The sequence below is a fragment of the Geospiza fortis genome, unplaced genomic scaffold, assembly GCF_000277835.1.
Source record: "Geospiza fortis unplaced genomic scaffold, GeoFor_1.0 scaffold192, whole genome shotgun sequence".
Taxonomy (NCBI): Eukaryota; Metazoa; Chordata; class Aves; order Passeriformes; family Thraupidae; genus Geospiza; species Geospiza fortis.
The window spans coordinates 3,988,729-4,006,528 of NW_005054315.1; the positions used below are offsets into that span (position 1 = coordinate 3,988,729).

The 17,800-nt window shown below is 42.1% G+C and overlaps 2 protein-coding genes across 2 annotated transcripts in view; one reads left to right on the forward strand and one right to left on the reverse strand.

Moving 5' to 3' along the window:
- Positions 1-2,086, forward strand: part of TMEM255B (transmembrane protein 255B) — a 67,781-nt gene extending 65,695 nt beyond the window's left edge. The window contains exon 9 of the mRNA XM_031056202.1: positions 1,432-2,086. Within this exon, the coding sequence (XP_030912062.1) occupies positions 1,432-1,599 (168 nt within the window). The 3' untranslated portion in view covers positions 1,600-2,086. The remainder of the gene's footprint in view (positions 1-1,431) is intronic.
- Positions 2,087-5,966: 3,880 nt separating this feature from the next.
- Positions 5,967-17,800, reverse strand: part of GAS6 (growth arrest specific 6) — a gene marked incomplete at its 5' end in the record, with an annotated part of 39,270 nt that continues 27,436 nt past the window's right edge. Inside the window, 5 exons of the mRNA XM_005419975.3 lie at positions 5,967-6,545; positions 9,883-10,108; positions 10,907-11,079; positions 12,671-12,839; positions 14,362-14,526. Coding sequence (XP_005420032.3) covers positions 6,394-6,545; positions 9,883-10,108; positions 10,907-11,079; positions 12,671-12,839; positions 14,362-14,526 — 885 coding nt within the window. The remainder of the gene's footprint in view (positions 6,546-9,882; positions 10,109-10,906; positions 11,080-12,670; positions 12,840-14,361; positions 14,527-17,800) is intronic.

Sequence of the window (17,800 nt, forward strand, 5' to 3'; positions counted from 1 at the left end):
CTGTGACATGTGCCAACAAAATAATACATCCCTTACTGGTACAGTTCAGCCACATCTAGTCTTGGTAACAGGCCAGCCAGCTGGACAGGTAATGGTCCTGATTAGCTGGGCAGGGACTGCTGGTGATGGGTTGTGCCAGTTATTCCTGCTAGAGAGAACTCACTGCAGAAACAGTTCCAGGCAAACAGATGGAAGCAGTGGTTGCAGTTTGAGAGGGGAGGGAAGCAACAACTCTGAAATAAATAAAACCCCAAGCTAACCCAAAACCACAACACCTAAGTTTGGAGGTGATGTATCTAGCAGGTCTGTCAGTGTACCTACACTGCCTCAGAGAGCTAAAGGGCATAAACAAACCTTCCTGTTGGGATGTCCCCATTCTCACTCACAAAGTCACTGTGTGGTACAAATGTAGGACAACATTCTCCTATCCAGGAGGGTTTGACCCAGCAGCCCCTGCTCACATGGAGGCCCATGGAGGAAGCAAACACCTTGGCATGGGGTCTGCCAGCCCTGGACAGTTCTGAGATGCCATGGTCCAAGGGCAGCCCTGGCCCTGGCCTTCTAGATTGTGGCTATTAATATTTTTAGCAGCAGGGAATGTCACTTGCCCAGATTTTTCATTTCCCTTGAAAAAGATCCACGATTACTTTATCTCATTTTTAAATTCCAGACACTTTAAGTTCACTTTAAAGTCTGAACCTGGGGGGACCTGAGCCCAAGTCTTCTGTTGAAGCCCACAGACTGACATGTGCTGTCATATGAGAGGAGGAGTAAAATCCTCACCCTCTTGAAATCAGTGACAAAACTTGGTTTAAAGCAGTAGTAGGATTTTATCCAGAATATTATTCCCTACATGCATTCTTGTTTTAATGAACCCTGCTTGTTTCTGAAGATAGGCTACTTCCCAAGCTCTATTTATTTATCAAGCCTTTTTCAGGCAAAGCCCCATCATAGCTGACTGCCAACGAGGGAGACACGTGCCCACCTGTAAAATTTTCTCTTAAGAGGGATCTGCATTTGGCAAATAATTATACAAATATTATAACTGAGATTAATTACATCTGAGGTAATTTAAATTTCACAGTGAGGCCTGGAAAGGAGCAGCTACATGTACGTAACCTAGTCAGGTGCTGTGCCTCACCCAGGAAGCCAAGCATCTTTTCCTGCAGAAATTCCTGTTCTGCTGTATTGCCTAGCTGTCTGCACAATGTCTATTAAAAATGACTTGGGTTACAGATGGAATCTCTTGTTTCACTAGGCACCATCATTGCTACACTTAAGCAGGTGCTTTAGAACTAAAGTTAATGTTGTGCTGCAATACATGAAAAATTTAATCATGGGGCCTATTATGTAACACATGGCAAACAACACAGAGCTGCGATGAGGTTGTAATCCTTTACTGAAGAAGTTATTTTTCCTTGTCTGATACAGCCTGCCAGCAATTTTCCAGGAACATCATCTACTGACATTTCTTTATCAGAAGAAACTCAGCCTCCATCTCAGTCCAGCTCCAGCTATGGTCTTCCCCCAAATGCTCCAACCCTCTATACACCAACTTACTGCTTGCCTGGGGAAAAGCCTCCACCATATGCACCATAGAACAAAGAATTTATTTTAGTAGCTGGTAGGCTTTTCTTTTGTTTTAAAGAAACCTCTGGTAACTGTGCTGTGCAGGCACTAGACTTCCCAAAGGAGCCCAGCACAGAGTGTTACTGCCACTCTGCTTTTAGCCACATCTCCCTGTGAGCAGGGCAGAGCCCTGGAGCTGGGAGGGCAGACACATCACCACTCAGTGTGCCTGCAGTCAGATGTAGTAGAACTTTCTGGCTACTGTAAGCATGAGATGTTTCCCTCCCAGTCCACTGCAGAATAGATTTTCTTCAAGAGGAAAAATGAAGAAAATACTCCAGATATGTTTTCTGCTTTCATGAACCAATATTGAGGGGTTTTAGCCTGTGTTGTCTGAGTGGGTAGCTGGGAGCTCCCAGAGTCAATAATTTTGGGTAGCAAGTTTGTTTGCTTGTAGTGTCTAATAACTCTTCTGGTGAAAGTGTTGTACCAATAAAGTGTGGCAATTATTTTACAATAAAGTTCACTGTGTATGTTTATACTATCCTAAGGCTGGGTATATTTGGAAAGAAAGGAAAACAAAAGAAGGGAGGAAGAAGTACCCTACCAAATAGTTTCCCTTTTCAAGTTTCAGATAGAAAGACTAATTCTATTTGGACCATTTTAGCTGAACTTTGGGCCAGTCTAGTCTTCATAATAAAATGTCACATTAATGCACTAAAAATACCATTTCCAGATGTGTATTTTAGGCTACACTTCAGCGTTCAAATTAATTCCTTTCTAGTCAAAAGAGCACCACAAGCAAAACCATTTTAGGTTAAGTGCCTCTTATTTATTTTTAAGTTAATCCAAGACCTAATGCAGGTATTTCATAATGACTGAAACAGAGTGAATGAAAGGCTGAAAGGAATAAAGGGGCCCAATTCCTTTTTTAATGTATTTATTTTCTCCAAAGGCTAAGCAACAATACCTTTGGCAGTACCACTGACAGGAAAAAAGGCACATCCCTGTTGTCTGGGATCCCACATTAGCTGGGATTCCTTTTGGCACACACTTGCCTTATTCTGGGACAGGGGTACTTACAAACAGCACAAAAACCCATTTAATGCTGCATCCTTTCACTGCATTTTGCTCCTGCAGGAAGGGTGTTGGTGCTGCTTGCTCCATAGATCTTACAGTCTAGACAGCAATGAAGCTCTAGAAATTTCCTGAAATGCCTAAGAGTAAAACAGGCAATGGAAGGTATTTCTCATTAACATTTTAAGCAGCTGCTCTGTATTATGAAGATATTGAAAAAAACTAAATAAACAAAACCAGCTTACTTGACAGTTTCCTTTGAAAGGAAGAGACACCATCAGACCTGCTTAAAATGGAAAAAAGAGTGATCATCTTTTTGCATAATACTTTGCAACTTGCAAAAAATATTTCTTAATTTATGTGTTTTACCTCTATGTATAAAAAGCAGATTCAGTACTGATACACATAAGAAGAGAGATTAATTTATATAGACCATAAAAGCCACCTTTTGTTCAGTTAAGGTTTTTCTGAGATGCAAAGTTTTAGGCCAGTGATGAGGTGCCTTACCTTGTTGACAAGGTGAGTTATATGAACATGGCTGAGAAAAACAGAAGTCAGAAAAGAGACCATTTGTTTTGTTTTAAACATTAATTTAATGCATCCCAAATGCTTAATTCTTGTGCAAGTACATGCTGTGAAAAGCATCACTACTCTGATTATGGAGTAAGTGAAGCTACACATTTACTTCTTTTTACTTGCTATGAATACTACCAGGGGAACCACCTGGGTCCATTTTGAGGACTCAAAGTCCAGAACAGACTTGATCCCTTTGAGTTGAACACCTAGGCTAACTGAACAAGGATGAAATCAATGTTTCTCTTGGGTTGAAGCAAGTGACTGAGAAGGAATGAAGGAATGCTTATTGCAGCTACCTCTTCTTCCAAACCGTTCTCCAGTATGGTACTGCAGTAGGGTATTAAAAAAATTCATCTTTGCACTCCTCCTCACCTTGCTCCCCCACCTCCTCTGTCATTCTCCAGACTGAGAAATTCGGAGTTTCTCTTCTAAACCACATTTTGAGTCAGGGTGCATTGTGGTCTATGCAAAATATCTACACATATATGCAGACATATGCAAAGTTTGGGAGCAATTTCTGCTCTGAATTAGAGAATTAAATGCTCTTGTACATGTGACATTTAGTATGGAACTGCAGAGTACCGTAACATACCACAGGATTCACGTTTCCAGGACCCAAAATAATTCTGGCCACATAAATAGTGTCACTTACATTAACACAAAAGTCAGACATGTTTGTGATTCATTTATGCCACACAGTAGTTTTTTTGGAACTACCACAGAGATTTTACCAAAATACCAGACATGAAACTATTTTGCTAGATTGTTTCATTTGAAAAGAACAAAGTAAATCAGGGCTTGTTTCATCTTCTTGGTTTAAAAATAGGTGTCTTCCAAATCTGTAACTTTTTTCAGTGAAGTTACTCCAGGTCTAAAAGATGGGAGATTTTTGTGATCAAACCCCAGCCAACAGCCCAGCCCCAGGCAGCCACTCACTCATTCTCCCTTGCTGGGATGGGGGAGAGAATCAGAAGGGTAAAAGTGAGAAAACTCATGGGCTGAGATAGAGACAGTTTAATAGGTAAAGCAAAAGCCACACACACCAGCAAAGCAGAGCAAGGAATTCATCCACCACTTCCCGTGAGCAGGCAGGGGTTCAGACATCTTCAGGAAAACTGGGAAACGCCACATGGAACAGTGACTTGGGAAGACAAAGACCATCACTCTAAGTGTCCCTCCCCTTCCCCTTTTGTCCCCCAGCTTTATGTGCTGATCATGAGGCCACGTGATGTGAATATCCCTCTGGTCACTCGGGATCAGCTGTCCCAGCTGTGTCCCCTCCCAACTCCTTGTGCATCCCCAGCCCCCTCACTGGTGGGGTGAGGAACAGAAAAGGCCTTGACACTGTGCAAGCCCAGCTCAGCAATAGCTAAAATATCCCAGAGTTATCAACATTGTTTCCAGCACAAGCCCAAACTACAGGCCCATACTGGATCACAAATTGATCCAGAGTAATTAGTGGTAACATAAAGCACTTTCAGGAATAAGGTGGCTTCCCTTCTCAACTAAAAAAAAGCAAAAAATAGAACTACTCCTGGGTTTTCCTATCCATGCATGGTCTGTCAGTAAGTTATTACTGTCTAGTGGGAAATTTCCTTTCAAACTTGTGTCTGGTCAGAGCTGACAGTAGATCCTTCTCCAAGTATAAATGAGTAGATTGGTTCAAAGTGATAAAGTTCTGTTCTTTTCTGCCCTACTGCATTACTGCTGATTGTTTTACTTGTGATAAGAAGCTATGATGCCCTGTCTAATGGCTAATAGAGTACCTTTCTCTGCTAAATAAAGCAGAGATCCTTGCTAGAAAATATGCTTGGAATAGTCTTCCCCTTCTTGCCTCTTTTCCCTTGGGACAGCTGTATCTTCACAGTTTGGTCGCAGATGTTGCCGCGACCAAGTTGTTGTTGAGGATTATTAGACTAATGTGTTATCTTCTTATCTGCTTAGGGAAAACATAACATGACTGACCAAGAATAATTTATAAAAAACCTTGTAGAATTAGACTTTTTTCATGCTAATCCTCTGAAGGATGGTGTAATCTTAGCCACCCAGTACTTGGATTTTTGCGCCGCAGCATATACCAAAATTACTCAGTTTATTCATTTGATGCAAGACGAAGACCAAATAAAACAAGATTTAAGTGACTCAAGAGAGACTAGGCAAAGCCCATCCCAACTTCAGAAGGATAGCTGAAAAGCTGAACACACTTTATGGCTCTAAAACCTTTCCTGCATAAACCCCCACGGGTATTCTCGCCTCATGCAGTTCCACCTGGCTAACTCACAGCTCAAGCCTCTCTGCTCCCACTAGGCTCACAGTGAATGAGCCAACCTAAAAATGCAGCAGCAAAAATATGTCATCACCAGATAATATTCCCCAATTCTCAACACCTCATCATTTACTGCAGCAGCTATTGACACAAAAACTGTATGGCTTTCAAATTCTTGAGTCTTTCCTTCTAACCATTTTCTGTTGACCATGAGTTTTTCTAAAGGTCACAACTGAGTCTTTTTTCTGTGGTACCAGAAAGAGAAGCTCTAGCGATAAGAATAGCAGCCACCATTTGCTCTGCAGCTGAGAAGATATGAAGCACTGATGGAAGCATATAAACCCCAACCCTCAACCTCCAAAAAAAAAGCAGCCCTTCCCCTCTCCCTCACCCTCTCCCAGTGTAACCCCAGAATCAGGCACAGCGTGAGTCACTGTCTCCAAATACCAGAATACAGAATAATCTCAGTACAGGTAAATTAAAAACTTGTATGTAAATATTTTATTCTCTCATATTTTGCAAATCAGAAAGCAGTGTTTGGTAAAAAATAATACAGAATTATTATTTTTCTTCCAGTCCACACTCATATATTACCAGGTTTCCCACATTACAGATGAAACTGTCTCTTACAGTCTAAAGATAGTATTCACTTTCAGTACATTCTGTACTTTTGACTTATTTAATATTAGTCTTCTGAACTATTTACAATATATTACAACCTTTAAACCTCAAAGCAAAGAGTATTTCAATAATCAATCTGACATAAGGATCAGTAGCTTCTACGTAACTTCAGTGTTTAAGAGAAACTATACATGCAGTGCGGTAGATCTGAATAATTTATATCTTTTAAAAAAAGAAAAGCACTGAAAGTTTCTGAGTATAAAACTTTCGCATTGCAGTGGTACCTACTGACCCTCCTGGACTGGAGGACAGGAATGTGAGGTGATGTCACTGTGCTTGTAGAGAGCCTCATCCAAGTCCAGTGCTGTGTTGTTCAGCTTGAGGGTCATGCAGCCATGGTAGGAGGCAGTGACTGGAGTGGAGGTGACAGGAACGTCTGTTGGAAAGGGGAGATAAATATCTCTGACAGCTGCCTTTAAATAAACACCTAGGCTTAGATGGCTATCACTTCAATGAATTCAAGCTCACCTCTTCCCATGCTGGCGTTTCTACCTCCCCCTGCCCCCTTGCCAGAAGGGAAGAGCACAATCCCAGACGTGAGGAAAACACCATCTGTCCTGGTGCACCAAAGCTCTTCTCCCAGGCTGAACCCTTCCTCAGCTGCTCTGTGCCTCTGCAAGGCCTCCTGGATGAAACCTTGTACTGCACAGCTTCACTGCAGTGGCACAATGTGTTCACACAGCTCCACGTTTTCCCCCCCTCCATCTCTGAACCCTTAGCTTTGTTATTGGTGATGTTGTACCTTCCTCTAATGCTCTTTCTCTTCAAAATAGCTTCCAAAATATTATGGGAAGAACTTTATTTTCCCATATGCTGCCTCTACCACTTGCTGGACTCATCTTTACCATGGTTTTGCTGTGTATGAGCACAGGAAGTTTGTTGGCCTTCATCAGCAAGGTGCTGGAATGCATCAGTTGAATTGGTCAGACTAATGAGAATAATTTTTACCGTGGAGATCCACTGTTCTTTTAATCAGTTTACCAGAGACAGAAAACAGATGGCAAGGAAGAAGACACTAAGTACAATCCAATAGACTAGAGGAAATTAGTCTTACTACTAACTTCTGTAATATCATATACACACTGACTGTAAACAAACAAAAACCCAACACAGTAACATAACGACAAGAAAATCTACGTGAGCTCTGTCCTCTACCTTTCCCCAAAGGTCTTTAGTTTATTTACAACCCAAAGCTGACCCAATCAAACTGGTTGTGCAATGGAAAATAATGAACACCTCAAAAAATATTTAACTTCACAGTGATTCAGGCGGCTAAATAAAGCACTTATCTTTACATCGAAGCAAGGACAACTTGAACAATAGGTTGTCCTGTTGACCCAAGATTATATGAAATTTAAAGTGTTCTGCCTGGAGATATGCAGGACTGATGTGCTCAGACACAGCTCAGAATCTAGGACTGAGTGGGAGAGAGAACATTTGTGGGAGATCTGTAAGCCACAAAGAAATACTATAAACCTCTTCAGCTTCCTGGGGGAGAGCTACCATTGCTTGACAGCTGCTTTATTTAGTAATGTTATCTATTTCCCATTCCTCCCCATTTACCAAAGTTTATCTGCAAAGTCTGCTGAAGGAATGCAGCATCTCTGTTGTAATACCTTACATGAATGTAAACTAAATTTTGAGTCAGAAGGAGTTGAAGTTGCAACTTAACAACTTGAAGGCTTGTCTAAGGAGTCAAGCAGATTGCTGTTACATGTGCCACAGAGCTGACTGAAAAACAGTGTGGGCTTTCAGATGGATTTGTAAGAGATTAAAAAGAAATTAATTTCTTTTTCTTTGTGTTGTAGTTGTAAATCATATGAAATATTTCATTTTCTGTTATGACTAGAAATGGATCTGTCTGAAATGTGGTCATGTAAAGATTTGGAAGCCTAGTTTAAAGGTTCCTTCACCTGGTGGAATGCATATTTTCTGAAAAATCACCTATGCATCACATAAATTAGATAATTTAGGGTCTACCAGAACTGAAAAGCCTACAGAAAATGTAATTAATGTCTACATGTTCCCTCTTATCTGTTGAAACTCTGAGTAGTATTTCTTTCACATCTGCAACATTAGCTGTGCTTAGGATCAGACTTAATACATATTTGGATCCAGAATTTTTTCTTTCTTTGTGGCAAATGGAATAAAGAGGTGAAGTTTGACCACTCTACTGTTTTTTCCACAGGGTATGGAAGCATGGAAAAACTAAAAACTACGTAATGTTTTCAGAACCTGAATGAGCCAAACTCACTTAGATCTGACCATTTGGTATTGTTACTTAACCCAGAGTGATTAATCCAACTGAAGTGCTGAAATGTTTATTTATTTGGCAAATGACAGTGTTTCTCAAGCAAATGCTGGGTTCCTCTCAATGGCAAAAGCAGAGTGCTGGCAGAAATTCCCGTTGCTAAGCACAACAGATCAAAGAGGGGATAGCAGCTAAACCTACAGCAGCCAGCCGAGCCTGAGCTGCCACAGCCATGGTATTTCACCCTTAGCTCTGGCAAATGAAAACCAGGCCTGCACCCAGCACAGGTAGTCTAAGCCACAGAGAACCTGGGACAGTGACAGAATGGGATGATTTCTGAGCTGTGGAAATCTCCACTGTGCATCTGAGAGCAGCTTAAAAGAAAGCAGGCAACCTCTATTGCCTGTGCAATGGCCAGCTTAGATAATTTTATCTGAGAGTAGAAAATGCCATGTTGGGGATTTCAGCCTCGTTCCTGCCACTGTGTGAATGCCCCAGAGTATGTAGCCTCCCCCTTTCAGGTGTGTCTGGGAGCCATTTGCATCATCAGCAAAAATCCTTTGTAAACTCTTGCTCATGGTGGGGACAGCCACACCATGTGTCCTAGTACCTGTGGCACCTCAGCCACCCTGTTCCAGCCTGACTGCTTCAGCACCTTACAAGAGGCCAACAATTGTTGCTTGGGCAAGTAAGGGCAAGATTTTGCTTAGCTGCTAGCATCATGTGCATCAGAGACATAAGTGTTCCTTTAATAGCATTCCTCAGCAGAAGGGACTGATAAACCTGTTCAGGCAGAACAAGAAACAAACTCCCAAACTTGGCCAAAATTCACGATTCAGATGAAAGTTTGATCTTACAGGTTCAGAAGAGAGGAGCAGACTGACCTCCCAGAAGAAACCCTGTTGCTGCGGAAAAGCCAGAGACACTATAAATGGTGTTAACCCCTTGGTTGTGCCCTACATGCCCCTTGCTGGGAGGCAATCAGTCAACTGTGCCATGCTGTGATCACTTCAAAGAACATCAGCCAGGGAGAATCCCCAAACTGGGCTTCCCAAGTTTCAGGCAAAACCCCTTGAGGCCCTAGTACTCCCCTCAAGGAGTGCTCCCATGGATTCATTACATTAATGAAGCCCTACAAGAACCTGTAGCCCAGCTCCTATGGATTTTACCAGGTTTAAGGTAATAACCCAGTTTACAGCAATCCTTCAGATTAAATCATTCTTATTGTTGAACAAGCAAAACCTCCTCTTCCTATTTCTGCCTCCAGCTGCCCTCAGAAGGACACAATCATTCAAGCAAAGTGCAACCCCAGATCCATTATGTTCTTGCATTGCAGACAAAGCCTGCTCAAGCAGAAACAGAGAAGGACTCTCACAGCTTGAACAGAAACAGTTTTCCTGACTCCCAGCTCAGCAAAGTGAGCTGGAAGTCTGTGGTCCATGGTACAAAACTGGAGGCTCACCTGGCAATCCTCCCACGTATGTCTTCGTTGACTGCAAAGAGCTCTCCAGGATGGACAGACTGTCCTCCAACTCAGAGATGCTTAGTTCACTCTCTCCTGCTAGCCCATCTACCCTCAGGGATAAGTGATCTTTCTTGAGGAGGACGTCTACAGAGTGTTCCTTTTTATCACAGAGATTTATTGCCAGTCTGGACACAACTGTATTCTCCAAGGCCACGATGACAAACTGAACAGCAGGGGAAAGAGAGAAAGAAAAACACGCAATGAGCAGAAAAATACCTAGCTACACTTACCCAGTACCAAGATGAACCCAATGTGCCCTTTATTACAAACATTTTGCAGAGCCTCCAGAGAATTAGGCTTATTACTATTGCTGATTGTGTTCTGAGCTCATTTGCTCACAGATGAAAAACCAGTGAACCAGTGGGACTAATTCTTGAAACTGCGTTTTCTCAGAGAGAGTTCTTAGTGGGTCTTGCAGAAGTCATTGTATTGCACTGGGGACAAACCATCTGGAGCTGCTGTACTAGAAATGAAAATTGGCTCATGGGATTTAGTGAAATCTTTCCTGGGTTACCCTTGTGGAATGCCAGAATTTAGCCCTTTGTTATGAATGCCATTAAACAGTAGCTTCAACACTCCACCATGACTGGCTTTTCCCTGTAGCTTTCCCACACCTAAAGCCTGTCTCTTGGCTACTTTGGGACAGTCACTGATAAGCAAGAATGGAAATCCCTGGTTTATGGCACTAAACAGTTTCTGTGCCAGGAAAAAAAAAAAAGCCTGCATTCAAGAGAGCAGTTCTATCTTTTACCTAGGCTACATTTGCAAAGAGCTCCCTATTAGCATCTGACACACACCTGTAAAAGGCAGAACTTCAGGCAAGCACTGTTGTTTCAGACTGTGCTCTGAACAGGTGGGACAAATAATGAGGCAGGCAGCAAACCTGACAGCTGGTTTGAAATTGACTTCCAGTTACGAGGAAAGAGCAAGGGAACTTCTCTACAAAAATACTTGTTTGTACCTGTTGCTTCAGTTTCTTTGTGGAGTGATAGTCAATCAGAGATAGTGATAAAGGGACAGATGCTTCTTCTGTAACTAGGGCAAACAGCACACCAGTATCTGTTGCTGGTTGAATTACAGCATTTACTTCAATTTCCCAATTTGTCTTGGTTTCATTTCCAGAAGAAGGTTGCACTGCAGAAAAAGAAATTCATTGGACAATGTGTCAAATGGGCAAGCTGATCAATTTCTCCCTGGAGAAGAGCATAGCAGACAAGCATCTGGAGGGACTGCCACATTTTTTTTTTTTAAAAAAAATCATTCCAAAGCACCTGAACATAAAATTGGACAAGAAAATGGCATCAGTTTCCTCTTGTTACCTTATGCATTCTGCTGCTTTTCAGAATGTCAAAGGATAACATAAAGCTTTTTATCACAAAGAGGTAGTCAAATTCTCATGGCTGCCAGTCTGACACATTCAAAGAACTGCTGCAAGATAGGTCAATTGAAAACCAGTTTTTGCACCAGTCTGTCCAAAGATCTTGAGAAATCTGAGTTGAAATTTGACATGCAGGAAACATTTCTATGAAAGCTTGTATTAAACTCAAGAATTGTATAACACAATACATACTACACTCATCACCTACTCTTCCTGATCATAAATCTCTCAGAAGTGTGGCATGTTTTATTTCACCTGTTGAACCCTGAATTAAATTTTCTGGTATCTTCTCACTGCCTCAGTGCACTAATAATTTAAAAGGCAATGCAGGCTGCAAAGAAACATATCAACCTGCTCCTGCAACCTCCCTTCACAGGACTATTACCTCTGCTAGTTTACCACATCTTGAAATACAATAATCCATTCTTTATAGAGCTTACCACTGCAAACCAAACCAAAAAAAAAAAAAAAAAAAAAAGAGAATGATTGTTTGAAAAAAAATGCAGGTGCTGAGGCCTTATCTGCACTTCACCTGCATTTTAGATGCTGCTTTGTCTTTGCAACTTTTAAATCCATGTGCTAAGTAATATGACAGACACCTGGTACTCCCTAATTTACCATGGCACAGCAGAAAAATCCATATAACACTGAACAGATGGCTCCTGCAGAGCAGGACTTACACACCACATGGAAATAGATGATCAGCATTTGTGTGGGTTCAGAAATACTGATAGCTGATTACACAGATAAGCAAACACAATAATCTAGAGCAATAAAAGGTGCTTTTCTGAGTCCATACATTAGTATGGACTCAGAGATGTCCAAGTTTGATTTGAAACTTGTTATTATTGTATGCCAATTTCATTGGCTTCTATCAGAGATATGCTTACTGCATTTGTCCCAAGTGTAAGTAATGACATCCCATGATTAAAAGTGAATCCAAGACAAAAGACAATATTAGTTTTTCTGTCTATCATAACCTCAAGATACAGCAGTGAGATAGCTTGCAGGTCTCCCTGAGCAGAAAACAGTGGTAAAAGACTGGAAGCACCTAAGCTGCTGACAGAGAGATGTAAAGCCTTCAAGGCTGAGGATGAGCTGGAGCCAGTCTGGCTGTGAAGTGTATTACTGGAGCTACACAGAAAGAACCTAATCCCTGCTGGGCATATTTGCACTGGCTTGAACTATCATTTATAGGCCTTCCTTCACTAAGAACCACAAGTTTAATCTTTTCTGTGCCAATCAACAGTGGGTCTGGCATACACCTAAGTTTTAACACTGTTTATTAACCAGGTATGGTTAATGGCAGGACAACAGGTCAGAAATAAAAAACCCCAGCCTACTTACTGTAAGTAAGATTGAACACAGCAAAACCTCGGCCAGGATAGAAAGAGCCTCGTCCTGCTACAGCAAAGCACTGCATCTTTTCATTCATCTTTATGGTCTCCTGGATGGAGGTGTCCTCCCCATTCAGCCAGTTCCATGCCCGCATGCAACCATCCAGCCGAGGGTTTATCTGGGAAGATAAAGCAGCATCTTCTGCCTCAAATGATTGTTCAGTGCAAAGGAATTGTGTGCAAAGACATACTGAGTTATATTATCATACTAAACAGTAGAAATCATTTTGATGTGTTATGCACATGCAAACCAAGAGGCAGCAACCCCCATCCTGCAACCCCAAGTGAGTGGTCAGTATTTCCCCAGGAAACTGCCCTGAGCTCAGCTTGTCTCCAGAGGCCAGAAGGGCACTAGCTAGTGCAGGTGCTGGTTTGGTTGTGTTGGTTCTGTAAGCTCCTCTATGCATTGGCCATCATTAATACAACTTATTTCTAAAGCTCTGTAGCCAGAGCTCCATAATTCTGCATTGCAAATGCTGGAGGCTAACCTAAGGCTGAAAATCCCAAACCTTTTTGTCATTGCAAACAGCCTGCATGACACACAAGACAGACCTTGGAGCTGATCATGGTATAAGTTTTTGGGTTCTGGCTCAAGGAGGGGTGCCTGCACCACAAGACTGGCACACCACTCTGTACAAACCTCATTCCTTCCAGCTTCTAGTTAGGCTATCCTGTACCTAATGGCAGCATTAAAATGTGAGTCAGCGTGTAAAGAGAAGGCTCCTTGCAAAGTCTTTAAATCAGCACCACTACCCCCAGTTAAGTGAAGGAGAGAGAGAATTAAGTGTCTGAGCCAGGATAAAAACCTGAGGAGTTTCTGGCTCTCAATCCTAGATTCTGACTACACCCTGAGCTTACTGTTTCTGACAAGCAGTGGCCCTGAATGACTTCTTGTGAGGCACAGGAGCTGTGAGGCTCAGCTACTGCTCTCCCAGTCACAGAGCCACAAGCTTGCCACGTCATTTAGGAATAAAGAGATGCAAATTTGGATTTCAAGGTGCCAACTCTGCTTGTAGTGGGCATTCAAACCAGCCTGAGCAGCAGCTATTCCAGAAACACAGCAATCATCCAACTTACCCAAGGACTGCCTTAACTTTTATTCATATGCTGTATCTACTCCAATTAGGAAGAAATAAAGAAAAATAAGCTTCTGTTTTTCCTTGGGTCTCACCATACTGACACAGCAAACACATGCAGCAAATTGTGATTTGTTACACATGAAGAACAAACTTTGGTCACAACACAAAGAGTGCCCCGATGCTGGTTCCAGACTTAGTAGGCACAGAGGCACCCTCACACAGCAGCGTGCCCACTGACCCCTCCCCAGGCCACTCTTGCTCTCCAAGCCAGCACGACCACCGTGGATTTTGTCATGTGCTCCAGTTTTCCTGTGCCCTAACTCTGCAGGTGGGATACATCTCATCCAAACTTACCAATCAAAAAATCTGGAGACTCAACTTTGCTACTGGCTTAGGCTCCTGCTATAGTCAATGGGCAGATAGCTGTATCCAGAAGGTGGTAATTCCACCTGTTTCAGGGCAGGTTGAACAGCTCTCAGGAAGGACCTACATTACCCCAAGAGAAGATGAACTCAAGCCCTTCAGGCATGCAAAGGAACAGAAGTTATCATGCTATACTTACTGGTAGAATAAGGTCCTTTGTTTTGAAAGGAATGCCTCCTACTGTCAAATTCAGCTGGTACACTCCCTTGTCTAGTGTAAACAGGTTTCCTGAGACAGCTATTTTCATAACTGCATCCCTGTTGACCTTTATAATCAAATTTCTTTCAAGTTCCTCAACAGAGATCTGAAAAAGTAAAATTCCAAACTGAGTTATTAAGTATGAATAGAACTTAATATCTGCAGTTGCAGGTACAGGACAGACCCCAGTGAAATCCCCAAGATAAAGAAATATTTTCAGTCCCCAAACCTCTTTGTTTACCTTTTAAGTTACATTCCACCTTGATATGTAAATCTACTCTAGAAAGCAGTCTGTGATTAAACTTAGTGGTGAAAACAGTCCACCTACTTCAAAACAGCTACAGAAAAATGTGAGTGGATTAAATACATGACTTTTGTAGGTTGCTTTTGCAAAATGTAAATGCAATAATGAGTTATTAATGAGAAACTTCCTATTGCAACTGCATGTGAAAGGAAAAGCTGGAAGGACAAACAAGATGTCTTTTGTTGGATCAGTGTAAGATAATGCAGAAGCCTCCCAGGCCCAGTCTTTTAATATCAACCTCTTCAAAAAGCACAACACAGAATGGAGATTTTGAGAGAGTAATAAAAATGTGTAATAGGCAATAACTTTTCTCTCAAAAAAACATTTGCAAGTTTTCCCTCCATGTCTCTGAAAAGCTACTTCTAGGAAGATTCTATTACCACTGAAATTTCAAAAAAGATGTCATCATTTTGATTATGACCAGGCTGCACAGAGAAGCACTATCAATCTTCTGTGGAGGGAAGGAAGGTGAAGCCCAAAGCTGGTGCACCAGACTGACCAGCAGCGAAGACTCTGCTGCCTTGGACATGGGTCCTGCTACCAGTGGGGCGTTCTGTGGCTGTAGCATAAGACAATCCCAATCCTTCTGTAAAGAAGAAAGGAACACACCTCCACTATTTCATAATCTTCTTCCCACTCTATGACAGATACTCCACCTACTCACTCTTCATCTGTACAGCTCTGTTCCCTGGGACACCCAGAAGCTGCTTCCATCAGTGAGCTGCTGTATAAACCAATTATCTATTTCAGAGGATGTTTAGACATGTCCTGCCCTCTCCCTGCTAGCAGGGCAGGTCCTGAGCATCTTTCTTTCTGTATTCTGACTAGCAGTCCCAAAATTGCTCTTATCAGCCATTCTGAGCTCTTGCTCTGTGGCTGTAACATAAAGGAGGACAGGGTTGAGCAGTTTTGTATCTGGGCACTCCCTTTGAGTTGCAGTCTTCGGTAATCAAGATTAAGTGAATTTGATAGTAGGAAAGATTATTCACAGACTTTCCTTTTTTCTTCTCTTGTGAATTCCAGTACAATCTGGTTTATATTGCTACAACACTGTTTCCACCTGGTGTATTGCTCTGTGCCACATCCTACAGGACATGAATTTATTTGTCTGCAGCTTGCTTGTTTAAAGCAGCACCTACATCTCCACACTGCATTTCATGGAGACACACCAGCCAGTCTCAAACAGGCTTTTTTTGAGTACTGGATGCCGGTAAAGCCATCCAGTGTGTGGGAACATAAAGCCCACAGGCTGTGGCAGCCTCAGCCCAGCTGGCTGAGCTATACAGGCTGTGTAGCCAAAAACTCACACAGACACCTCTGCCCAGTGTTGTGGTCACCACTGCCCTGATGCTCCAGGCTGTGGAGTGCCACGAGGAGCTGGCACAGAGCATCTCCCTGCTCCTGGCACAGACACTGGGCAGGCACAGAGCAAAAGGGAATTGGGAATAGCCAGCTGCAGCAGTGCCCATACTCTGAAGAAACACTGCTACTTAGAGGGCCACCAGAATTCAGGGCCTTTTAAAATTTAATTAGATTGTATAGCAAGTAATAACATATAAATAAAAAAAATTTCTGAGTTCTTAGCTGCATCTGATCTTTAATACAAGCAAACACAAATCAGTGAAAACTTCCATAAGAGAAGGGGTTAATCCCTGTGGGAATTCTCAACAGATTCCAGTTTAGGAAATTACATTCTGCCTGCTTTACAATGCCCTCTGGCTGTTTAAGCTCCTGCTACTTATAGTCAAAGCTTAATTGCTGGTGCACCACCATCACATATAAACCAAAAGAGGAAGCATTTCAGAAGCTAGCATCCTGCTCCAATTCCCTACTCCTGTGGCAAGGAGAAGCTGCTTGCTGCCTGCCACCATGGCTTAGGGACATTCAGGAGGACAGTCCTCATAGCTAAGGGTTCCCACATGCTTAGGCATAGCAAGGGCAGGCAGCTTTGTGTTTTGGATTCATGCCCTGGATAGCTCATAGCACACAGCCAGCCTGTCCACTGTTTGCTGAAAAGCAAGTGGACAGCCCTGAAAAGGGACAGACCTACAGGCAGCTGCAGGGTTACAACCAAATACCAATCTTGTGATTGCTTAACTTTCAGCCCTGACATTTAACGGTGCAGGTAAGTTATTATTTTTGCTAACCAGACTGTGTCCTCAGAGCAGGACTAAACTGAACACCGAAAATAAGAAAAAATGATGACTTTTTTTGGAAATGCAAAACAAACAGAAGGCAAGTGCATTCCCTACTATCATAATTTCATACGTGCCACTTCATCCAGCTGCATTACACACAAATAACCACATTAAAAGTGTTTCCTGAGGTTTGCTTGTTTGTGTTTTCAATGCTGGTTCAATGCCCATTTCAAAATATTTTAGGAAGGATTAACACCAGAGAAAATACCTAGGTAGAAATATTGGCCTGAAGTTTTGAAAATGCCATTGTATTTCAGTAAAAGTATGCAACTTTTGCTCAAGAGATGAGAACACTGCTGGTGCTTTTTCATATCATTTGCTTTTAAATATTCGTTGTTTTTCCATCTGCTGAAAGTTAAATAGTAAAATTGCTATTTTCTCATAGCCCATATGAAGTTCTCTCCAGTATCCAAAGCCCTCTGGTAAAGATCTAGCCAAAACTAAGAGCTTGATTCTGTGCATACTGAAGTGCAGACTAAAGCTCACAACTGCATCTGACATCTGAAGTTTGTTTGGGTTTTGTTTCATTGAAAGTGAGGCTGCAAAGTACACACACAAGTCCACGCTCAAAACGAAATGTGTGGCTACATGCTTTATAATAGGAGACAGTAAAAAGAAATCCTTAAACAGGATTTCCTAAATCAAAAACCATGCCAGAGAGAGACAAATGGAGAAATGTGGGAGGCGATAAAATGTAGGAACATATTTACAGTTGTATCACTCAGCCATATAGATTATATGGCCTTTAGAGGTGTGTGACACTAGATGTCAAGCAGAAGAGAGCCAAGTATCTCAAGGGTGAAAGCAAGAGATAAGAAAATACAGCAGCCCCCCAGCAAACCAGGCAAGGTCCCAGGTCTCAAAGGTGTAAAATGGGA